At 43.1% G+C, this 26133-nt stretch overlaps 1 protein-coding gene across 2 annotated transcripts in view; it reads right to left on the bottom strand.

The window, feature by feature from the left end:
* Nucleotides 1–11317: 11317 nt before the first annotated feature.
* Nucleotides 11318–26133, bottom strand: part of TGS1 (trimethylguanosine synthase 1) — an 83140-nt gene continuing 68324 nt past the window's right edge. For both annotated transcript variants that reach the window (XM_082259142.1, XM_082259143.1), the window contains exon 15: nucleotides 11318–11516. In XM_082259142.1, coding sequence (XP_082115268.1) covers nucleotides 11406–11516 — 111 coding nt within the window. In that variant the 3' untranslated portion in view covers nucleotides 11318–11405. The remainder of the gene's footprint in view (nucleotides 11517–26133) is intronic.

The following is a 26133-nucleotide window of genomic DNA, read 5'->3' as shown; positions in this document are numbered from 1 at the left end:
TACGTCCTCACCACAAAAATCAGCGTTTGAACTTTGCAAATGAACATATAGACCATCCTGATGCATTTTGGAAACAAGTTCTGTGGACCGATGAGGTTAAAATTTAACTTTTTGGCCGGAATGAGCAAAGGTATGTTTGGAGAAGAAGGGGCACAGAATTTAATGAAAAGAACCTCTGTCCAACTGTTAAGCATGGGGGTGGATCAATCAAGTTTTGTGGTTGTATTGCAGCCAGTGGCACAGGGAACATCTCACGAGTAGAAGGAAAAATGGATTCAATAAAATTTCAGCAAATTTTGGATGGTAACTTGATGCCATTTGTGAAAAAGCTGAAGTTAAAGAGAGGATGGCTTCTACAAATGGATAATGATCCTAAACACACCTCGAAATCCACAGGGGATTACATCAAGAGGCGTAAACTGAAGGTTTTGCCATGGCCTTCACAATCTCCTGACCTCAACATAATTGAAAATCTATGGATAGGCCTTAAAAGAGCAGTGCGTGACAGACAGCACAGAAATCTCAAAGAACTGGAAGACTTTTGTTAGGAAGAATGGGCAAAGATACCTCAAACAAGAATTGAAAGACTCTTGGCTGGCTACCAGAAGCGTTTACAAGCTGTGATACTTGCCAAAGGGGGCAGTACAAGATATTAACTCTGCAGTGTGCCCAAACTCATTCATTTAGGTTTTAGAACGTTATTAATTTAATGAAATACTGAATGTACAGGGCAGTGAATATGAAAATCAAGACTTGTAAGACAAATTCTGCTTTTGACATAATGGTGCTTCCCAAGGGGAAGTCAATGACAACTTGCACTCAGAGGAAGTGGGTTGAATGATGCTAGCCCTATTCAGTCAGAAGACCAGTGACCTCTAGTGGTTCAACTAAAAACTGAATATATTTTACTATTTTTCCTTTAGGCTTTCACTCTGAGACTTTTTTTTGTATTTTAGCTGCAGTTTTGCTGTAAATTGCTTCCAAAACATAGGTGATTTAGAAAACACATAACCCCCCAAACCGCCCCCCACCCTACACACGCCAATAAAGAAAGCGGTGATGTTTTTGCTACAGTTATGTTTTTCAGAGCAAATACAGAGGATAGCTTACCAAAGTTTTTTTTGAAGGCTGATTGTCCTTATGAGTAAAAGTAAAGGTAAAACACTATTGACTGCTGATCCCGTCTGGCTCAGTTCCCTGTGCAGCAAAGCTCATGTAAACACATAACACAGTGGGAATTTCTAAGGTCAGAGTCCTTTAGTTATTTATCTGCTTGTTTATCTTTGCCCTCCTCATTTGCCTTTAATCATAATTTCCCTAACATTAGCCTTTGATTAAATAACTCAGGATACAAAATCTTCACCTGCATTGTAGATGTTTATTTTACTAAAGTACAAAGTACAGGTAGGGAGACTAAGCATGCAGGCTGTCATTGTTGGCCTTTTGCAAATTCTAGTTGACTTAATACTTCACCAACCTGGTGCATTCTTTGGATATAAAATAAAAAGTCTAAAAGTCAGAATAGTACCCATTTGATAATGGTCACGTCAGTTCTAAACTCATGGCTAACGTCCAGAGTCCTGACGAGATGCAGAGAAAAAATGCTGATGCTGAGAAAAAACAGCTTTTTGCTGGTTAAATTGTGTGTGACTAACCTGGATGCATAAAAGTCCTATCATAACTCATGATCATCATAATTGTTTCTTGTGAATGAATCTGAAAAATACTGAAGCCAGGGGACCATCAACAATTTTAGAATATAGGGTCAACAATGGCAGCCCACATATTTCACTACAGGTTTTCTTTGAGGATCTGTGACCGACTCACCCAGGACAGGGGCTTTTAGAAGGGACTGCAGGCTAGTCCCTTGCCTACTGACTATGAGCCCTGGCTTTTAAGGGAGCACTGCTCTTTGAGAGGTGTGTGTCTGGGGGACCCTTGAAGTAATGTTACTTTGGATTCAAGTCAATGTCTCCCCAGAACACACAGACTCCAGGAATCTAGGCCTGGGATCCATGGTTAGGGTCTAACTGCACAACTACCAACAATGACTGCTTCACACTGTGAGACTCATAGCAGATGTTAATATCAGCTCAAGCCACCTGTCTTTCACCCATTGTCAATTGTGCTAATTAACTCACCTGTTTGTCTGTCTGCTAGCAAACTACTGTGGGATATTATCTGATAATGTGTAATGTATTTTGTTGTGACCTGGGGCTGGGCAGCCTGACCTGAGAAGAGCTCTCTGAATAATTACTACATTGTCTGGATGGCTAGTTGTTTTAATTTTTTTTTTCCATTAAACAAAGGTTTTTTATTGAAAAAAATTAAACATATTTACAGATAACTTGAGTGCTTGTGGCAGAATACAATATAAAGTAATTACATAACTTCTGAATACAGTCACGTGTAAATAGTAACACCAATGTCAGGGAACAGTGCAACTGCAGGTCAGCAACTGAGTAGTCAAAGAGAGACCGTTTCAATGCCGTAGAGCATGGGCGGCTCCCATAATATGGCCACGATTCAAGTCTTGAAGGGTCGCATTAATTGTCGTACAATAAATTTCCTTGCAAGGAATAGAGTCTCGTCTAAGAACTGAGTGGTGAATTTATCGATACTTACATCCGGGAAGATTCCAAGTAAGCAAGGTTTTGGGGCCAGCGTTAGAGGAGAGCCCATGGTGTCATGCAGGAACCCCACGACTTGTTTCCAGAATCCCTGCAACATGGGGCAACTCCAAAGAAGGTGATAGAACGTACCCGGCGCGTTCCCGCACACGGGGCACAAAGCTGAGGCATCAACATGGTATTTGGCTTTCATTATAGGGGTCAAGTAGGCTCTATGAAGTACAAACAGCTGAGTCAAGCGGTCTGATAACTTTGGGGATACCAACTTACAATTGTCCAGGGCATCCTCCCACTCCTCATCCTCCACAGGCCCCACATCTCCCTAACCATTTAGTTTTAATGGCGTAAGCTAATACCGTGGAGGCAGGTAGAAGGAGCGCGTTATAAAGGTGTTAAATGAGTTGTTTAGGTTCAGATCCCCTGAGCACTTCTATTAAGGAGATTGGGGCTATGTCCTGTACCGGTCAGGGGAATTGAGAGGAAAAGGCATGTCGGACCTGTAGGTACCTGAAGAACATTTGGTTAGGTAGGTTAAATTGTTGTTTCAGTGCGTCAAACGTTTTAAGGGTACCGCCAGTTAATATTTGGGCAAGGAAATGCACTCCGTGCAGGGCACAAGCATGTGCATCAGTAATAGAGACAAACTCAGGGAGGTGAGTATTGTGCCATAGCGGCATATGTTCATGGAGCAAGGGGAGGTCCAGTTTGATGGACACAACATCCCATATACGTCTGTATTGATATAGCATAGACGTTCTACCACCCCGAGGTTCAGTACCCCGAACACCCGTCCGTATCAGGGATAGGGGGTCAGCAGATGCACAGGCCCTGGACGGAGCAAGGAGGGCTAGCAATCTTTCACTATCCGAGTTGTATAAGTGAAAGAAATGGGATAGTTGCAATGCAAAATAGTACATCATGTTAAAGTCGGGGAGCGACAGGCCACCCAGGTCTGTGGGGTTTTTACGTTTCCTCCAGACTAGTTTATGTCGGTTGGAGCCCCAGATAAAGGGTTTAAGGATGGAGTCGAATTGGAGGAAGTGTTTGAGAGGTAAATAGATCGGAGAATGCCACAAAACGTAGAGCAGTTTGGGCAGTAAAACCATTTTGACCAGGTTGATCCTACCCTGTACCCCCAGTGGAAGACCGCCCAGGTTTGGGTTTTAGTCTTGAGAAAGGCAAAAAGAGGCTGTATATTATCGGGTAGGTAATTTTTAGGGGAGTTAGTGACCTGTATCCCAAGATACTTAACACGGTCCACTGTCTGCAGGGGGAAGCGTGAATCCACTGGGTGAGGGGGGGCATCATCTATTGGCAGAATTTGAGATTTATCCCATTTAATTGTTAATCCTGAGTAACGTCCGTATCGCTCAATAAGGACCAGGGCAGTGGTAAGGGATTCTCCCGGATCAGCCAAGTACAGCAGAGTGTCATCCGCATACATAACTATTTTTTCCTCTAAGGCGCCAGCCCCGAGGCCACGGATATCGGGGTGCGACCTAATAGCAATCGCCAGGGGCTCGGCAACCAGGGCATAAAGGAGAGGGGAGAGAGGGCAGCCCTGTCGGGCCCTCGAGTGAGCGGGAATTCTGCCGACGTGCATCCATTGGCCAAAACCCTGGCTACCGGGGCCTGGTAAAGAACTCGGACCCACCAAATAAAATTAGGGCTGAAGCCATAACCCTCGAGGCAAAGCCTCTACGAAGTCTTAGCTGTATCTAAGGACACCACAATCCTAGAACCAGAATTGTTGTGTGACGCCTGCAAATTCATAAACAGGCATCGCAAATTGAACAAGGTATTTCAACCAGGCATGAAGCCTGACTGATCCGGGTGAATCAGGGAGAGTATCACTTTATTAAGTCTGAGGGAGAGCACTTTGGCCAAAATCTTGACATCCACCTGTAGGAGGGATATGGGGCGGTAGGAGGAAGGGAGGTGGGGGTCCTTATCAGGTTTAGGTATGAGTACTATAAGGGCTTCACGCATAGAAGGGGGTAAGGAGGAGGTGTCAAAGGCGGTTTCGAACATGGTCAGAAGATGTGGTACCAGGACATCAGAGTATGTGGAATAGAATTCGTTGGGTAAACCATCTAACACGGGGGATTTAGACCTCGGGAATTTACCAATCGCTTCTACTATTTCCTCCTGCGTAAGGGGTGCCTCTAGCAGCGTCAATTGTTCTGCGGTCAATTGTGGGAGCACGTCCGGGGACAGGTAGGGAAGGATTGGGGAGTCATCGTCCAGAGCGACGGAGGTGTAAAGATCCCGGAAGAAGCTACGGAAGTACTCCGCCACCTTGGCAGGATCCGAAATAGGGGTACTGTCAACTGGGTGCAGGGTAATTACAACTGGGGGTCTGTCAATACTATGTACTAGATAGGCTAAGAGTTTACCAGCGTGTTCCCCATGTTCGTATAGCTTTTGTTTCTGAAAAAAGAGGGCTCTACGCGCCTTTTCATAGTCTAAGTGTTCTACCACCCTAGTTAGAAGTTTAAGCTGATCTGCCCCTGGAGAAGTCGGGTCAGCCAGAAAGGCTTCCTCTGCCGAGGCCAGGGCCTGTGAGGCCTTAGTATACGCTCGTGCAGACTCCGACTTAATGGCATTAATGGTGGATGTCAGGGTTGCCCTGGCATGTAGTTTGAAAGTCTCCCATACCACAAGAGGGGAGGCTGAGTCAACATTATTGGCAAAAAAATGTTGCCAGTCGTCGGTCAGATTCCTCTCCTCGGGTATCAGAGTAAGCCAAAGGGGGTTCAGTCGCCAGGCCGGCCTCACCCGGTCACTCCGAAGACTCACCGATATCCAGTAGGGCCTGTGGTCAGAGAGGCCGCAAGCATGGAAGCCTACATCAAGCAGTCTTGGGAGTAGGGAGGGGGAGATTAGGATGAGATCAATACGGGACATAGAGCCATGGATTGAGGAGTGACAGGAGAAGGCCCTTAGAGTCCAGAAGATTGAATTCCACCATCAGGCGGGCAAATCTAGTGGTTGTGGGTGGGGTTGGAGGAGCCCCGGAGATGTGCAATCTATCCAGGCTGGGATTCATAGTATTAAAATCGCCAAGCCATATCACCGGGATATTGGGGTTCAGCAACATGAAATCCAGCCCTTCAAGCAGGATGGCTGAAGAGAAAGGGGGGGGGGGCCTAAAATGCCATGAGCAGGTAAGGGTCACCACACAATAGCACCTCCAGGAACACATACCTGCCTATGGGATCTACTAGGGACCCCCGGAGCTCAAAGTGTACAGATTTAGCGATCAATATCGCTACTCCCAGAGAGTGAGAGGTAAACATGGAGTGGAATGTCCAGCCTATCCACGGGCGCCGCAGGGCCTGCTGCAGAGTGCCATCTAGATGGGTCTCCAACAGGACAATAATGTCTTCCCTATGGCGCTTAAGTACATCAAACACCGCTGAGCGTTTGATCTGGTCTCTGAGACCTTGGACATTCCAGGTTAGAAATTTAGGGCACGCCATTGAGGAAGGCAAGCATTAGAGTGTACAGGAGCTCCAGGGGTGCCGTTCCACCCACATTGTCACTATTCACTACCATGAGATCACAATAGACACAGACATATAGAGCAACTGCATTATTAGAAGTAAATAGACATTGCATATATCTAAAGCACAAAAAAAACAAAAACCAACTGAGAAATCGCAGCAATTGAGACAGCTCACCCACCCACCCCGCCCTGCACACACCCCAACTCGTGTGGGCCTGAGAATACCCAAACCAACCATACAACCAACAGGGTTGAAAAATCCCCAGTAGGGGGAAAAAAAGGGTCCAGCACAGGAGAAAAAACTGCAGAAGGGTAAAAAACACCCTGGGTAAAAAACAGTGCAGGGGCCATAAAGAAAAACAAGTCCTGTCACCCATTGCAGTGACAGAAGGGCAGTTGGCAGGTGTTCCCAGCATAGGCAGTCTTGGGGAGTGATACTTCGCTGGGTAGCATGGCACGCGAGCAGGACACAACATGGGTAAAAGGAACAATGGGAAGGAAGCAAAAGGTAAGGGGGAGTGTTGTAGCATACAAAAGGGAACAAAATGGTGCAGGCACTCCGTCGGCTTGCCAGGAGGATCAGTCCCCAGCCAGGTGGGGAAAGGCTGGGTGAAGTATGAGGAGGTGAGTGCATCTGACAAGGTAAATAGAAGGGGTACAGAGGCCTCCCCGTGGAGGGGGCCAGGACAGCAGCAGGAGTTTGCAGATAACAGGTCAAGGAATCCACAGCAGCAGTCCAAGGGGATGGGGAGAGAGAGGGTGCGGTGAGACTGGGATGGATCAGTCATAAAGGGGAAACATTCCAGGGATGCAGAGGCAAGGTCCTATGAGAGGAGATCATGCAGTTCCAGACGAGGAGGCATGAGGTACAATCAGGCTCGAGCCTCAAGGTGTTCCAGCCAGGTTATCGCTGCCTCAGGGTCATCAAAAGGCTAGTTGTTTAATTAAGTTAATGTTTATAGTTTATGTTGGCTGTTTTTTAGCTATGGTAATTATATTCCTGTTTACAGTGTGAATTGTTAGGGTAAAATGATTGGGGGGGGGGGTATCCTCCTGTGGGGTGTAAAGTATGTGTCTGAGTTTCAATACAGTCATTCCTTTGGATTTCACCTCACATCTTGTCCGTGCACGATGTTTGGGGTAAAAAGGGCTGGTATTAACCCCCCGGTCTGCTCAGAACGGTTTGGAGGGCAGGAGACCCCGTTTGGCGAAAGGGAGCACCTAATCGGGGTGCCAAGCGGTTCCATCACAGGATCCATGCACACTGGGCCTAAAAAAAAAGACAGTTTTTTGGCAGACACTCATATAGAACGTGTTTGTACTGGTGTTTAGCTTTTTTTTTTTTTTGCGAGAAAATTCCTTTAAAAACACAAACCAGAAGGGCTTTTTTTTCTGCCTCTTAACGCTGCGCTTAAAACATGTCCCTAAACGTCCTAATGCGCATGGACACATAGGATAACATTGAGCTGCTTCTTCAGGCAAAATGCAAAACTCCCATAGAAGCAGCAGTTTTTAAGCCCAGTGTTTATGGACCCTTAAGCAACCTGCAATAGAAGTTTCAATAGCCTGGGTTTCCCCTAACTCACCTCTGTTCCAGTGCCACAGCCTCTAGGAGAATCTTCTTTTGGATGCCTTTGTTAACCATCTCACAGAGTCTTCTAGTTATGTAGGGGTCAGAGGCATCTGACACTTGTTCAATGCTGAGGATTTAGCAGTGGTGGAATGCTGGGAAGGTAGGAGACCCAAGACGCTAGTATGATGGGTATACACCTACCTTAACTGACTAAAAGGTTGTTTTAAAGTTGAGCTCCTGGCAAAAACTCATTTAACTATATTGATCAATAGTTATGATGCATATAAATTCACTGTATGAAACAAATGTCTTTGCAAGCCCAGATAGCTTGTAAAAGAAGCAGTGACATCATCACTGTGCTACACATAGCCTGTATAGAGAGTACAGCTGTGGGAGGGACCCAACAAGCCCACCCACTACAGACTGCCTGCGGAAAATGAAATTAAGGGGCGGATAGAAGACCAGTCACCCTGCACAAGGAAAGAGAGCAGCAGTGGCTGTTCCTATTGACAGGTAGCTATTACACAAAGAAAATGCATACTGGATAACTGCACAGATCTATATGAAATAAAGCACATCAAGATTCAAGAACACACATGCCTTTTTTTTTTCTAATTTGAAGACAATATTTGCTAATCCTGGCAGCTTTGTCTCTACAGCATCTACCAAACACTGAGTGGCTCTCCAACCAAATATAAAAAATTAAGACTGCTGACTTTATTCTCTTGGGGAGGAGTAAGTAACATAGAAACTGAGAGGCCTCTCACCATCTGGAAAAAACTAAAATAAACCATTGATAGTGGCCCTAAAGCTTCCTTGCTTTATGTAAAAAAAAAAAAAAAACCTGAAATATCAATTTTGATCATTAAAAAACACATCTCAGATTACCACCAATCAATGCAAAACTTTTTTTTATTATCAAATATAACATTTTTCACTTAATAACAAATTTTTAAATATAACATTTTTACACATTACAATTAAGATTGCCTTAAAGAATAAGGGACCTTTTATAAAATATAACCATGATCATACCACTGCTTTTCCATTAGAACCTCAAACTGGCCTCAAACTGGCATATTTATAAAGCATTACTGTGTGCTTCCTAAATTCGATTTTTGCTTCGATACTGTGAAGCAAATGAAGCCCTCTTCATGCTCATAAAATCGGGAAAAACAAATTGTTGGGAACAGGATAAAACCTGTGACATGACCGAGACCGTGCTCTATTTGCAGGTGTTCTCGGCAGGGCTATAAAGAGAACACTTAAAAGTAGGACCTTAAGTATACTCCCAAGTAAAGTTCACTTACAGTCAGGTCCATAAATATTGGGACATCGAGACAATTCTAATCTTTATGGCTCTATACACCACCACAATGGATTTGAAATGAAACAAAGAATATGTACTTTAACTGCAGAGTTTCAGCTTTAATTTGAGGGTATTTACATCCACATCAAGTGAAAGGTGTAGGAATTACAACAGTTTGTATATGTGCCTCTCACACTTTAAGGGACCAACTCTCAAATATGAGATCCAAAGAGCTGTCACTATCAGTGAAGCAAGCCATCATTTGGCTGAAAAAACAAAACAAACCCATCAGAGAGATAGCAAAACCATTAAGTGTGGCCAAATCAACTTTTTGAATTGGAACATCCTTAAAAAGAAAGAACGCACCGGTGAGCTCAGCAACACCAAAAGTCCTGGAAGACTATGGAAAACAACTGTGGTGGATGACCGAAGAATTCTTTCCCTGGTGAAGAAAAGACCCTTTACAACAGTTGGTCAGATCAAGAACACTCTCGAGGAGGTAGGTGTATGTGTGTCAAAGTCAACAATCAAGAGAAGACTTCACCAGAGTGAATACAAAGGGTTCACCACAAGATGTAACCCATTGGTGAGACTCAAAAACAAGAAGGCCAGATTAGAGTTTTTTTAAGGGAAAGAAGTGGAATGTTATGCAATGGCCAAGTCAATCACCTGACCTGAATCCGATTGAGCATGCATTTCACTTGCTGAAGACAAAACTGAAGGGAAAATGCCCCAAGAACAAGCAGGAACTGAAGACAGTTGCAGTAGAGGCCTGGCAGAGCATCACCAGGGATGAAACCCAGCGTCTGGTGATGTCTATGCGTTCCAAACTTCAGGCTGTAATTGACTGCAAAGGATTTGCAACCAAGTATTAAAAAGTGAAAGTTTGATTTATAATTGTTAATCTGTCCCATTACTTATGGTCCCTTAAAAAGTGGTAGGCACATATACAAACGGTTGTAATTCCTACAGCGTTCACCTGATTTGGATGTAAATACCCTCATATTAAAGCTGAAAGTCTGCAGTTAAAGCACATCTTCTTTGTTCCATTTCAAATCCATTGTGGTGGTGTATCGAGCCAAAAAGTTTAGAATTGTGTTGATGTCCCAATATTTATGGACCTGACTGGATACCCCCCCCCCCCCCCCACTCCACTCTGGGCATAATAAGTATACCTACTAAAGACCATAGAACAGACATAACCTGCAGTTATCTTTTACAGAGGTAAACGCTATGTCAGATAAACGCTTCAAGGGATACAAACAGAGGTAAGGCTCAGAGTAGGTAGAGTGCGGATATTAGAATAAGATGAACCAATGCCAAACTATGGCTGCTGCTCAAGGCTCCAACAGTTTCCCTTCAATTGCCAACCGGTGGGAGTGCAGGCAAGGACGGAGCTCGTCCCAGCTCTGTGGATGCCAATACAAGGGGAGAAGAGTCCTATAAGCCACACATCACTAAAAAAGCCCTGTTTGCGGAAAGTGAAAACAGCCTCAGCTCGGGCTCGATCTTGGCCCCCAACGTGTTTTGCCCCACCAAAGAGGCTTAGTAATGGGATTCCTTATGACCAAGCCCCCTGGGTGGGGCAAAACGCATTGGGGGGTGGCCTGGATGGATTTTCACTTTCTACATACACAGGGCTTTGTAGTAATGCGTGGCTTGTAAGAGTCTTCTCCCTTTGTAACAGATCAAGATGAGTTTACCTCTTTAGTAAGCAGTAGGTACTATGACTGTGCTTTAGAGGGAGAGGAAGGGTAATATAATGGACTGTATCTGAAAATGTGTGTGAAATGCAGATTCCCCATCATTATAAACATGGTAAAGGCATTTACAACAAGATAGAAAGGCATTACCAGTCTTCTCAGCAATAAGAAGGGCATTGTTTACTGCACAAAATATGAATCTCAAATATTATAACCAAGTAAACAAGTGACTTTTGCAATGGCTAACATGCCTTGTTTTACTATATTTATGTTGTCTTTCTCTGGATGGTGGTACTGGTCTTAGAGACATCGGAGGCCTTTGAGATGATGTAGAACAGATATACCAGCAGTAATATTTTCTCTCCAAAACTGCATTGCTCAACCACATGAAATGTTACAGACTACGGGAGTAAAATGTGCATTTTCCACAAGTAATATACACCTGTTAGGATAACCTGCTCCAGACAACATACTTTCATTTACTTTTGTATAAATTTCCAAAATTTACAATGATGTTTGAAGCACAACATCAAAACCTTTGAGTTTGATTTTCAAAAAAAGGATTGTTCATAAAATCCAGTTTTTCTTTTTTAATACAGAACAATTAGCATGAAAAAAACAAGACTACAGAGTTCCCTTTTTGCTGATACTGGTAACACCTTCACAAACACAAAAATTGCATCTACAGTTTTCGAATTAGGTCACCAAAATACACAGTCAATGTCTTTAATTTTTTGTTCAGAAAATTCTGTTCTATTTCAACTTGTCCACCAGGGCCAGCCAGGGATGCCACCTAGAACAAATGCATAAAAAAAAATAAATAAAAAAAATAAGAAAAAACAAGTACATACAAAGAAAGCCATCTATAAATGGACTTGCGGAATTTAAATATTCAATATTAACAAAGCAGTATCAAACTCCATAAAACAACAATTCTTGAATGTGATGGTTGCATTTAATTGCCTTTTTTTTTTTTTTCATCTCGTGACAAGATCAGTAACACTTTCTGTCTTACCGTGTCTCCACTTTGGATGGTGGAGCAATAAATACTCCTGCTGCCAACCCAACCCCCCACTCCACCCCCTTCCCAGCTCAAACAAGACCAAACTTTGTTTTTTCCCTTCCTCTATGGGTCCACTTTTTACTGTTGAGGAATCCCTAGCAGTAAGTCTGAAATCTCGGGGGAACACCTGAAACAAGTTTTATATCGACAGGTCACGGAACATCGGTGTGATCCGCGAGCTGTAGATATAACAACAATTATTTTTTTAAAATAGCATTAAATAATAGAATATTAAAATGTACCAATTTCATGTAAAACCTGTAATTGTTTTTTTTCTGCACATGTGCTCAATTCTAGTTTCAACCTGATAGCGGTGTACAGGGAGGCAGCAGCAGGGCAAGGTGCAGGGGGGGAAGGACACAGCAGACGAGGCAGGAGGGCACTGTACATGGCAGCAGTGCACATATTTACATGGCAGCAGGGTACATCATTACATGGGAGCAGGGCACATGATTACATGGAAGCAAGGCACATGAAAGGAGGGCACATGGTTACATGGGAGCAGAGCACAGGATTACATGGGAGCAGGCCACAGGATTACATGGGAGAAGGGCACAGGATTACATGGGAGAAGGGCACAGGATTACATGGGAGAAGGGCACAGGATTACATTGGAGCAGGGCACAGGATTACATTGGAGCAGGGCACAGGATTACATGGGAGCAGGGCACAGGATTACATGGGAGCAGGGCACAGGATTACAGAGAGAAGAGGACATGAGGGCAGGGCACAGGAGTACATGGGAGCTGAGCACAGGATTACATGGGAGCAGGGCACAGGATTACATGGGAGCAGGGCACAGGATTACATGAGAGCAGGGCACAGGATTACATAGAGAAGGGCACATTGGAGCAGGGCACAGGATTACATACAGAAGAGGACATGAGAGCAGGGCACAGGATTACATGGGAGCAGAGCACAGGATTACATAGAGAAGGTCACATGGGAGCCGGACACAAGATTACATGGGAGCAGGGCAAGTGTTTACATGGGAACAGAGCACACAAATACATGAGGGCAGGGCACATTCCTACATTGGAGCAGGGCAAATTCTTACTTTGGAACAGGGCATTAGCGGTTTGCTTTTCATGCAGAGGTACACAGGGACGCGGCTGTGGTAGTCCTTACTCTTGTGTGCTGTTCCTGGCTAGCCCCTCCTCCTCTCATCCATCCAATCACATACAAGCACCTGGGGTGAACGAGTAGGAGGGGGGGCCACCTGGAAGACACTCTTTGTTTACCTGACCACTCTGCATGCAGACGTGAGTGTAAGCAGGTGGGAATGCAATCTACCTGTCAGCGGCTTGTGATTGACAGGTAGATTGCTGCAAAACCCCTGGGGACCTTTCGCAGAACACTAGGGTTCTGTGAAACCCCATCTGAGAAACACATTGGTTAGAGATAGTAAGGTATTTGTTCCACCTATGTTTTAGATTACAGATGACCTCTGAACCTCTCAGTACTTAAGAATGACCTCCTTTAGGCACCCTAACAACTTTTCTTTAAGGTGTGTCAACGTGCACTGTGTTAAAGGAGTAGTATGTGTATACAAAAAAGCAAACATCCATACTCCACACTTTAGCATCGGTGAGATGATGCAGTTGTCCCTGATAAGACCGAGAACTGAGCAATCGCATTACCACTGATCATTCAGTTCTCTGTCTGCTCGGGGCAGAGAGCAGTAATAGCAGTCACTGCTCTCCACTCTGCTCCTCCAGCGCTCACTGGAGTGCCAGACTGGAGAGAGGGTAGGTGCAGAAGGCTTAGACTCTCAGCTGAGTGCGAACAGCTATCAATCAGGCAGTTGGGTGGATCCCGACAATGTCATTGAGATCTTCCAGAGCCTGGAATGGCTCTGCCATGTAAGCTGACAGCGGGAAACAGCCCTTTACAAGATGACTCTGGGTCACAGGAAAGCAAAAGTAAGGGCACTTGAGTGATCCACAAAAGAAGTATGGCCAGAAAAGCATTGGACATATTTTTCTTTCAAGGAAACCTATTTACATTTAATGGGCTGCCAATGGATCACAACACAGAATAAACCAGAACAGAGCAAATTATTAACGATAAAACTACAGAAAAGGTCCATCAACATATCTCATGCTTGTGCCTTGAGGTGCCATTCGGAATGAATGAAGTGCATTTTTTATCATGCATTAGCAGAACACATACAGTAGGTGTGAAACCACACCTAATGAAACAAATCCACCTTTCAGATCAATTTCATATTGTAAAGTTGTGAAATTAGATAATTAACTTTTAAAATTGTTATTGCCCAATTTTGTTTGCCCTATACACTATATTACCAAAAGTATGGGGACTCCCGCCTTTACACGCACATGAACTTTAATGGCATCCCACTCTTAGTCCGTAGGGTTCAATATTGAGTTGGTCCCCCTTTTGCAGCTATAGCAGCTTCAACTCTGCTAGGATGGCTGTCCACAAGGTTTAGGAGTGTGTCTATGGAAATGTTTGACCATTCTTCCAGAAGTGCATTTGTGAGGTCAGGCACTGATGTGGGAAAAAAGGTCTGGCTCACAGTCTCCACTCTATATCATCCCAAAGGTGTTCTATTGAGTTGAGGTCAGGACTCATCAAGTTGAGGCAGGCCAGTCAAGTTCCTCAACACCAAACACGTTCATCCATGCATTTATGGACCTTGCATTGTACACTAGTGCTCAGTCATGTTGGAACAGGAAGGGGTCATCCCAAACTGTTCCCACAAAGTTGGGAGAGCATGAAATTGTCCAAAATGTCTTGGTATGCTGATACCTTAAGATTTCCCTTCACTGGAACTAAGGGGACAAGCCCAACCCCTGAAAAACAACCCCACACGATAATCCCCCCTTCCACCAAACGATTTGGACCAGTGCATAACGCAAGGTCTATAGAGACATGGATGAGCGAGTTTGGGGGTGGAGAAACTTGACTGGCCTACACAGAATGGATGAATTAGAGCAGAGACAGAGCCAGGCCTTCTCGTCCACATCAGTGCCTGACCTCACAAATGTGCTTCTGGAAGAATGATAAAATATTCCCATAGACACACTCCTAAACCTTGTGGACAGCCTTCCCTGAAGAGTTGAAGCTGTTATAGCTGCAAAGGGTGGGCCCTACAGACTAAGACTGGGATGCCATTAAAATATATGTGTGTAAAGGCAGGTGTCCCAATACTTTTGGTAATATAGTGTATATGCTCTAGAAGTATTAAAAGAGCCCCTTTGGGAAATGACATTCTTTCTACAGTTCGATGCTATGTCTATATGAACAATCCATTGTCACCTGTAGATAAAATATACTGTTAATGTGTACTGTAGGACATCGTTTCCAGCTAAATTGGTTTATTTCCCACTAATCAGTATATGAGGCCTGGAAGGATGTAGAGTGGGGGTAGGCAACCTTTGAAAGGTGGGGATCTGCTTGAACAACACAAAAGAAATCAAAGATCATCGGGGTTTGGCTCTCCTATGTTTTTTTAAGAAATTAACTAGCACAGCCTAACTAAATAGTACGGAAAACCATGGGAGCACATGCCTTGCAACATGAAATGTATTGCAAATGCAGAGTTACCCTTTGAAGATGAATTTCAGGATAAGTAAACATTGCTTAAAGACAAGTGGCATGTATATTCTTACTTGGTGTGTTTTGTGCATCTCTTCTAGATCTGGACAGCAATCTAGTGCTAAGTCTTGCCTCTGTGCAGGAGCTTCCTGTAATAAAGACCGGTCACTGCAGATCTTTTCCCTTGTGCAGGGTAACTGGTCTGGTATTTGCTGTCTCCCGTAGATTTCTGTAGGTAGCCTGTAATGTGAGGAGTTGCTGAGTCTCTCCCACAAGCTCTTCTCTTTGCACAGGTTATGTACAGCATTGCGATGAATTTGATACTTTTAGAAGATAATAATCGGGTTTGCGTAAGCATTTTGGCACACAAACTAGTGGATCTTTATGTTTCGTGGCTATTGAGGAATGTTATGATGGTTTTTAAGCCTGGAGTTCAGCTTTAGGTATGAACATATGCGGTATATACAGGTGCATCAATCTTTTTCACCAAGCAAGGCATTATGATGGCTTAGGCACTCTTACTTCCCTTTAACAATGAATCTCAGTTCTAGTATTGACAAAGCAATCTACCACTAGACACAAGGAGGGCAATATTTTCTCCTACAGATGGGCAGGTACAGTAAATTCCCCATGCTGTATAACTTGTTGGCAAGATTGAAAAGGGCTACGTGAACAGTCTATGAATCTAGAACTTCATACTGCAGACTGTTGCATAAAACAAAAAAGACAAAAAACCAAATGTCTGCTGGTAGGAGTATATGTAATGCACAGATCTATTTAAATAAACCAAAAAGTTCCTCTTTTGTTAGTTTCTGATAGGACGGAAATAACAGATAATTTATCAGACTGCTGATAAAAGGGTCAGAAACCACACAAGCATCTCTGAATTTTTTAAAATATTTTCAGCAAGTGGAAATCCAAACAAACATTTATATGCACATCTGAAACACATGTATTTTACTTTATTGTCAAAGGATTTGTACTTGTTTTTAACTTTATCTTGTTAGGGTCCCTGCTGACAGGCTTCGAAGCAGGTGAAATGCATGTCCAAGATCAACTGCAGGTCAAATGCAGCTGTCAAATAATTCTGAATGATCCCCAAAGTGTCACATACTAAGGTGGTTGACACATGCCCTTCATCACACGATGAAGGGCATCACATTAAAACTGTGTACTATTGTTACACAAAATTATTCAAATACGTCAAACCATTAAAATAATAAAAGGATCTCAGCACCAACTCACTTTCACCCCCTTTTTGCCCAGGCCAATTTTTAGCTTTCAGTGCTGTCACAGTTTGAATGCCAATTGTGCGGTCATACTGTACCCAAATTAAATTATCATTTTTTTTTTAGAACAATGGCGCTTTCTTTTGGTGGTATTTAATCACTACAGGGGGTCTTATTTTCTAAACAAACAAAAAACGTTTTTGTTATACAATTTTGCAAATAAGTAATTTTTCTTCTTCGCTGATGTGCGATAAGGCTGCACTCATGTGCACTGATGAGGCGGCATTAATGATAAGTTGCACTGATGGGACTGCACTGATAATCAGAACACTGTGTCCTAATTAGCAGTGTAAACAATGTACTGTCAAGCCTTGCTGGTTATTGGTTCTCCTTTTCTCACACAGAGACAGCTTGTGAGGAAAGGACTGCTGGATAACCAGCAAGTCCGTTTACATGTGACCAGCTGTGATTGGACACAGCTAATCACATGGTAAAGGGCGGCTGTGATTGGCCCTTTTGAGCGATCTGTGATCAGCTGTGTCCAAAAGGTCACAGTGGTCACAGAGCGCGCCCCAGGAGGCGTGGTTCTGGGAGGGCGTACACCAACATAGAGGCAACGCTGAAAAATGTATAAAAATATGGGATTAATGGTTGAATATTATGGTGGTGGTTCCTCTACAATTAGAGAGGTTACTAGGTATGGGATAATAAAACACGGAACATTGGGTAATATATGAATATGCAAAATTAAATTTAGGTCAAAAGTGTTAATAGGGTCACTCCTTTTAAAAAGTATGATTTTAATCAAGATCTCAATTGAACACAAGAACAATTTCCAAAATGTTGACAAAACTGGGTTGTATAGAACATCTGTTTAGCTCATTACATGAAAGTAAGGTTAATAATGTAACTTTGATTACAAAATCTTAAGTTTTACTCAAATTAGTTGATGCAAAAATTAATAAACCCCACAACAAAAACTACTACATCTAGTATAGTGTATGACCTCCATGCTTTGTATGGAGGACAGTGCTAAGTCTTCTAGCCATAAAATGAACAAGTTGGCAAACATCTATCTTTTTCTATTCTTCAAGAACGACCTCTTTTAGAACATGGATGCTGGATGGAGAGTGATGTTCATCTTGCCTCTTCAGAATTCCCCATAGGTGTTTGATTGGGTTCAGATCAGGAGACATACTTGGCCACTAAATCACTTTCACCCTGTTCTTCTATAGAAATGCAACAACGACCTTAGATGTGTGTTTTGGATCATTGTCATGTTGGAAAAGTGCATGACGACCAAGGGCACAGAGTAATGGTAGCATCTTCTTTTTCAATATATAGCAGTACATCTGTGAATTCATGACACCATCAATAAAATGCAGCTTTCTGACACCAGCAGTACTCATGCAGTCCAACAGAAGGACACTGCCACCACCATGTTTTACTGCAGGCACCATGCATTTTTCTTTGTACTTCTCATCTTTGCAACGCCATACAGTTTTGAAGCCATCTGTTCCAAAAACATTTATCTTGGTTTCATCACTCCAGAGTACAGAGTCCCAGTAGTCTTTTTTTTCCACATGGGCCCTGGCAAATTCTCTATTTTTTTTCTGCATGGGCTCCTAGAGACAGAGGTGTCAGAGCCCCGCTGCTCTCTATGGGGAATCTGATGAGAGCGGACCGCTTGTCCGCTCTCATCCGATCCGATCCCCAGGACGGATGGAAAATAGGGTTTCCATCCGTCCGGATTTCACGGACAGGATCGGATGCGGATGGCAGCGGGTGTCAGCGGACATGTCTCCGCTGACATCCGCTGCTCCATAGGGCTGAATGGGGCATCCGATCAGATCCGCCTAAAAACTGACAGGCGGATCTGATCAGAACGCCCATGTGAAAGGGCCCTAAGGGCTCTTTCACACGGTCCGCCTCCGCAGGCGGATCCGTGTTGCTCAGCGGGGATCGATCCGTGATCCCCGCTGAGCCGGGCGGATGACAGCTCCGTCTCCGCTTGCAGAGCGGAGAGGGAGGTGTCTCAGCACCCGCTGCCCTCTATGGGGGATCGGAGGAGAGCGGACCGCCTGTCTGCTCTCATCAGATCCGCTCCGATTACTGAACGGATGGAAAAATAGGGTTTCCATCCATCCAGATTTCAGCACAGGATCGGATGCGGATGGCAGCGGGTGTCAGCGGAGGTGTCTCCGCTGACACCCGCTGCCCCATAGAGCTGCATGGAGGATCCGATCAGATCCGCCTAAAAAAACTGACAGGCGGATCTGATCGGACCGCCCTTGTGAAAGAGCCCTAATGCAGTTTTATAATCAATGGTCTGCTTAGCACCTGTTTAATTAATAATTAGACTCACCTGTAGTTGAATTTTTGTTAATTAGGATTTTGTGGTCTAAAATTTAGCTCTGCTCCTAAGACTTTCATTGAGGTGTTTTAATTTTTGCAACATTGGTCTTGAATGAATTTGTTAGGAAAAACATTTTTTTTTGTTCGTGCAAATTACCAAATCTTGGTTGCAATCAATGGCCCGCATTTGTGGGAGTATTTTGTAGTATACTGTCCCATAGAAAATGTTAATTCTGAAAGGAAAGTAAAGGTTTGCTGACAAATCTGTTGGGGTGTACTCATTTACTCTGAGCACTGTGTATATGTGTGTATATATTATATATAGTTTATAATGCACTAGGGATGTATGATAATTATTATGACAGCTGGAGACAATCAAATTGTAACTATAATTGTTTATGATTGTTAAAGCGATTGTAAAGTCTCGTTAAAAAAAAAAAAAAAAAAAATCATGTTATACTTACCTCCTCTCTGTGCAGTTAGTTTTGCACAGAGCAGCCAGGATCATCCTCTCGGGTCCCTTGTTGTGGCTCCTAGCCCCTCCCTCCTATGGAGTGCCCCCACAACAAGCAGCATGTCCCAGCCAATCAGGGACTCATTGACAACGCTGGACAGAGGAGGACATCAGATACGTATAGGGGGGGCTGGGGGGGGGGAGGGGGGCTGGGGAGACTGCTACACCCAGAAGATTTTTTATATTAATGCAAAGCATGCATTAAGATAAAAAAATATTCTGCCTTTACAACTCCTTCAAGAGTTTATGTGTAATTGTGTTTAAAAAAAAAAAAAAAAACTAAGGAAAACAAATGTCTAATAAAGCGTATGAAAATAAAAAAAGGAACCTATAAGTGTTCATGTTTTGTTTCCTTAAAGTGGTTGTAAACCTCAGACATGAAATATGAACAAAGCATATCCCTCTATAGTGTGTACTTGTCTCAATTAAAAATCACTAAGTGTGTCTGCTGCTTCATTCCTCTGCAATCTGCATTAGTCCCTTCTGACAAGTTTCTTGACACCAAGAGAAAAAAAGGTGACAGGGGAGAGATCTCCAGCTGATTGACAGCCTCTGTTTCTGTGTGCAGTGGGTGTATCTCTTCCCTTCAATGGATTCTGCAGAGTGTAAGGCCCCTTTCACATGGGCTTTCCGATCAAGTCCGCCTGATTGGATGTTCCATGCACCTCTATGGAGCAGCGGATTGAGCGGAGACATCTCCGCTGCTATCTGATCCGATCCTGTCCGTGAAATCCAGACGGATGGAAACCCTTTTTTCAATCCGCCTGGGAGGATCGGATCAAAAGTGACGGTCCGTTTTTATCTGATCTCCCATAGAGGAGAGTGGGGGGGGGGGGGGGGGGGAGGGCCCAAACTTTAGCTTCTCATCCCTTTTTTTCTGACTGCTCAGACAAGCTTTAAAAATTTGGCAGGTTACTGATATAGAAAAGAGAATACCGCAGATAAACAGGTACAACTATGTAGTGGGATTTGTTTAAATCTCTGTGTATCAGTCACTTCACTAGCCCCAGGTGATACACAAATAAGTTATCTGCTTAGAATAAAAGTTATACTGGGTACCTGTAAATATACACAATTGTGCTTTCTATCCATACAGCACTGCAGGGCCTATGAGCTTGCAGTTGCACGCTATTACTCTGTGTAACCCAGTCTGCCTCTGCAAGCCATACGATTCTCTCCCAAATGTGGGTGGTTAGGTAAAGGCAGCTGCTGTTTTGAAGAGATTAATCACCTGCTTTTGACTCTTGGTAAACATTTTCATATTTAATAAGATTGTAAAACAGAAATAAAACTTATTTTTTTGGAAATGACACAATCACCAGACTTGGTTGAATTCCTTTAAGGGGCCACAAGTACAGATTGCCAAATACATACTAGATTTAGGTGAAGATTGCTGGAATATGGATAACCAATCAATCATGCTCTGCATGTGGATATTAAGAATGAACAATTGGTTCAACCGATCTCTAGATCCAGGAAACAGTGCAACAGAAAATCACTTTCATCTACAACTTCTTCATGTGCCCAACATGCACATATAAAGAAGTAATATCAAAGTTTTTCCATGTGGGTCACAAGAGTACAATTATGTCTGCAATCCTTTGACCTATTCTGCCGACAGTGGGCTAAAGCCTGCTGTCAGAGCAGAGAACTGGTGCCTGACAGTCTCTGCCCTCTTATCAGTGGGAACTGGAACTGAGCGATCAGCGGTCATTCAGTTTTCAGCGATAGAGCCAATGGGGTATAGTTGCGGCATCAGATCAATGTCGCAGCCACATATGTGAGTATGAATGTTTGTTTTGTTCTTTTAAAACCCGCACTTCTCATTTAACCATTTGAGGACCGCCCGCAATGCGGGGGAGCAGCCGCTGTAGGCAAAGTAACGTACCCATATGTCAATGCCTAGTTCTGTGTATAGGGCACGCACATGTGCGCCCCCCCCCCCCCCCCGCCCGACTCCTGCTGTGCTTGTGCACAGCAGGAGCCTGTCAGCAAGTCCCGGCCAATGATTCATGGCCGGGACCTACTGATCGGCAGCGTGCAATCACAGCCCTGATCTCACAATACAGAGCTCTGCATGAAGGGAGGATCTTGATGAGAAATTTAAAGATTAGTTAGTAATTAATTACACATAATTAAGCACATATTTAACCACTTGATCGCCCCTAGATGTTAAGGTGTTACTAAACCCAGGACCCTGCATTCACTATACTGTATCTGGTCTCCCACAGTACACAGAACATGGAAATGCAATAATTTTAGTAAATATAAACTGCTAAATACCTTTTCTCATCAGCAGTATATAGCAATCTTGGGACTTCTATTAGTGCCTGGTTAAAGCTTGTAGGAGGAGTTTTCATACTGCACTGGCTGTCCTTTGAGGCTGCAGGACCCCTGACCCGCTGTCTGGACAGTGCTGACTGGTCCTGTGTTTATCACATGCACTCTCCCAAGAAAACAAAAAACTCTCTCTAGCAATACACACCCAACTGAGCATGTGCAGCCTGACTCCAATAACTTATCCGGACAAGCAGCATCATTAGTGCACTGACAGTGTACAGTATTAGCACCGATCACTGTATTAATGTCACTGGTAATGTCAGGGGCAGTTGGTCAGTTCTCCCCTAGCATCAGATTGTCCACCGCAATATCACAGTCCCATTATAAGTCGTTGATTGCCGCCATTAGTAGTATAAAAAAAATAAAAATTCCAGAGTATATACTATAGTTTGTAGGCGCTATAACTTTCTTGCTTGTACGATCCTGGCAAGCATGGGGAGGTCAGCGTCCTTGCCTCATCCTACGCATTTCATTAAGCGACATCCTCTCCTATCGGAAGACCGAATGGCGATCACATGACGAAGCGCATAGGGCTGGGCAAGGACGCTGACGTCACTGCGCACGCCAGGATCGTACTAACGGCTTAAATCAGCAGACGATCAGCCATACCAACAAGCGTTGTTTCCCTGGTGTTGGGCAAGACACTATGAATATCTGAGTTTTACCATTTTAATATTGCCAGATTTGAAAACGTTATTACACTATGGAAGCCTTACTCCTTCTATGCTACCCTTATGTGTATTTGGGACCTGTATGACAGGGTTCATTGGGAGGAACTGCATCTGGAGCCATTACTGTGACGCCATTAACCTGTCAAGGGATTACTAAGAGGCACAGTTGCTGGTTATGAATGTTACCAGCTGTTGGTGATTTAATTCAGTGTGAGTGGTGGAGGATCACACTGGGTGTTGCACTTAGTGGCATGCGAGTCACTTCTAAGGAGTCAGCACCAATTTGGAGTTTTTTATCTTGGGACTTTTTTCCTTTGGATCACATATGGAATTTTTATTGATTTTTTTTATTGCTATAGGACACACATATGTGGCTGCACTTATATTATTTACACTTAAGGATTATGCAATTTTTTTTGCACTTTTCTGCACTATAAAATTGGATTTTTTGTGTGTGTGTGTGTATATATATATATATATATATATATATATATATATATATATATATATATATATATATACACACATATACATATATATATATATTATAATAAATAATATATATTAGTATATATTATTACTTTTATCATTGTGAATTGGTTCAGCACATATTGTATATAATTGGAAATTACTTTATGTACTTCATTATTTATCAGCACAATTTAGTGGATGAGCACAGAGAGTACTTCAGACCAGTGCTGCTTGTCTTTTCCCACAAAGTAAAATATAGGAAGGTTAAACAACAGCTTCAAGATTATATTCACAAATTCCTAACATTTTATGAACTAGCGTAAAAAAAAAAAAGCAGCTGACCCTCTAGACCACACCATGAACTTTTCAAGCACTCCAGCTTTCACAATACAAGTCAATGATGACATATTCTATCAGCTTTACAGGTCACCAGAAAACAGGAAATACAAAACTGGAACAAACCTTTACTCTTTGACCTTCTGCGTTGTAATTATGAAAAAATGTACAGAATACTTCTCTAAAATAACTGCACAGCCTAGTATTTATTGTGAATACAAAAATAAGCTACCGAAGTATATACTTTGCCTGCAGATTTAGATTACTCGACACTCTCTGTTCTCAATGAAACAATCATCCGCACAAACAGTAAGATTGAATCTCCCTAACAGGAACACAGCATTAAAACCCTGGCAGAGGTTACAAATCTTTATTTACATTTAGCTGGAGTTCCATTTCATTAAGCATACTGGCAAGCACACTATTGTTATTACAATTACCTGACAGGTTTCCATTACCAACAAATACAGTACATTGCAAAGTCCATGTTCTGAACTTTGTTTTGTCTTAAAACATGGTATAAGCTCGAACTTTATTACTTTTGAAAACCAACCAATTTTTTTAAGGCTTATCAATTATTTGTAGGAGTACTTTCTGCCAATCGGAGCTCAGCAACAACATAATATATTATACTAGGCTGTTTATCTCAGTTTTGGTGCCCCACAAACATCTTTATTCGCTGTCCATTAAGTTTCCCATGTTCTGATGTTTTTGCCCATTTTAAACATTTCTAGAGAAACCAGAAATTTTGGGGTTGATTCACTAAAACTGTAAAAAACTGGAGTGCAAAATCTGGTGCAGCTGTGTATGGTAACCAATCAGCTTCTAACTCCAGCTTGTTCAATTAAGCTTTGACAATAAAACCTGGAAGCCGATTGATTTCTGTGCAGAGTTGCACCAGATTTTGCACTCTCTGGTTTTTGTAAATCAACCCCTTTGTGTTATAATACCAAGCAATAACACTAACACTTACATAGTAACACATAACATACACCCCCACTACATAATCAAGGACACAGAGCACCTCAAATGGATATTACAGATATGGTTGTGCGCTGATGGACTGAAATCTTGTATCAGTTGGAGCTTTTCCTATTTCTAGAAGATTCTAGTCTAGACAACTTCCCAGCAGTAGTAGCTTCTCCTCCTACCAAGGAGACAACAAAAATGTGTCCGTGTTCTGCAGATGGACTATTCACATTTTTTGTTGTCTTATTAATCTATCAGGTAACAGTCATGATAATAGAAGATAAAATGTGATTAAGCAAGCTCCCACAAATAGGAAATACTTGTTATGGTTAGAGCTGGCCTTTAAAGTAATACATTAGCAGTGTATTTCACACAGTTCAGTTCATTAGTTCAGTCACGTCAAAAAAGGAAAAAATTCACTGACACGCCTACAGGGTTTGTCCTTCACGGCATGAAACCCATAAACACTGCCACAAGCCAGTTTTATAGCAAGCAGTGAAAAAGAAGACAGAAACCATCCCCATAACAGAGGGGCGTGTGCTGCGTCTGTCAATGGACTCCAGAGAAAAGGATTTTATGGTAAGTTCTTACAAAAATCCAGTTTTTTGTATTCGCTGTACAAACCTTTTCTTGGAGTTTTTCCATTGACAGACGCAGCTCTTATGCTTCTTACACCATAGGGACGTCCCAAAGCAGTGTAGGCATTAGGAGTGGGAAGAACGCAACCCAAAAAAAAAATAGGTAACGTTTTTCCAAAGGCTAAACATAGCCAACTGGGTAACAAAGCTCAACCAGGAACCACAGGAGCTTACCCATAGAAAGCAAATGTAAACCCCTGAAAGAAAAAAACAAGTCTCTTTAAACAGCAGCCTGCAAAACTTTGCGGCCAAAGGATGTATCCGAAGATGCCAACAAATCTACCTTGTAGAAGTTTGTAAAAGTATGCAGGAACGACCAAGTCACCACCTTGCACACTTGAGTAACAGAGGCCCGATGAGGAAAAGCCCAAAAGGCACTCAGCGCTCTGGTAGGACATGCTGTCACAGGGAAAGGAGGAACCTGACCCTTCAGTGAATAAGCCTGTACAACCGTCTGCCTAATCCATCTGGTTATAGCCGCAGCATACCTTACGAGATCCCTCAGTAAGGACAAAAAAAGACTCAGATTTCCTAAAGGACTCCGTGGCCAATCGGTAAACCCTGATCGCCCAAACCACATCCAAAGAGTGCAAGGCAATTTCTTTGGGATGCTTAGGCAAAACAATGTCTTAATTTAAATGGAAATCAGACACCACCGCAGGAAGAAAAAACAGATTAGGTCGGAGAACCACTGCGAGCAGAAGTAATAGCTACCAAAAGGCAACCTTCTGATATAACAAAGGCAGAGATATGTCTCTATATTCTCAAAAAGAGGCTTTTCAAGAATAGACAAAACCAAAGTCAAATCCCACGGAAGCAAGGGGGGTCGTCTCGGAAGAGCCATATGACACACCCCTTGAAGAAAGGTGCGAATCAAGGTATTAGCAGCCAACGGGCTTTGGAAGTACATCGCCAAAGCCGACACTTGGCCCTTGATCATACCCAAGGCCAACCATTGCTCAACTCCTTTCTGCAAGAAAGCCAAGACCCAAGCCACCGAAAAAAAAGGCAGGGGTGCCGATTCACACTATGAAATATACATCTTCCACATGGGAAGATAAATCTTTCCGGAAGTTTGATGTTCTAGCCCTCAGCAGGGTATGAAGCACAGACACAGAGAAAGCGCTATCTCTCAGCACCTGGCCTCTAACAGCCATGCCGTTAAAAACCGAAACCGTAAAGCAGCATGGAGGATCGGCCCCTGAGACAGAAGGTGCTCCCTCAAAGGCAACCGCCAGGGAGGCACGACGACCATCTTTATCA

Source organism: Pelophylax lessonae, assembly GCF_965119305.1.
Source record: "Pelophylax lessonae genome assembly, chromosome: 5".
Classification (NCBI taxonomy): domain Eukaryota; kingdom Metazoa; phylum Chordata; class Amphibia; order Anura; family Ranidae; genus Pelophylax; species Pelophylax lessonae.
The sequence above is the reverse complement of the archived record's forward strand: the minus strand, read 5'-3'. Positions and strand labels throughout refer to the sequence as shown.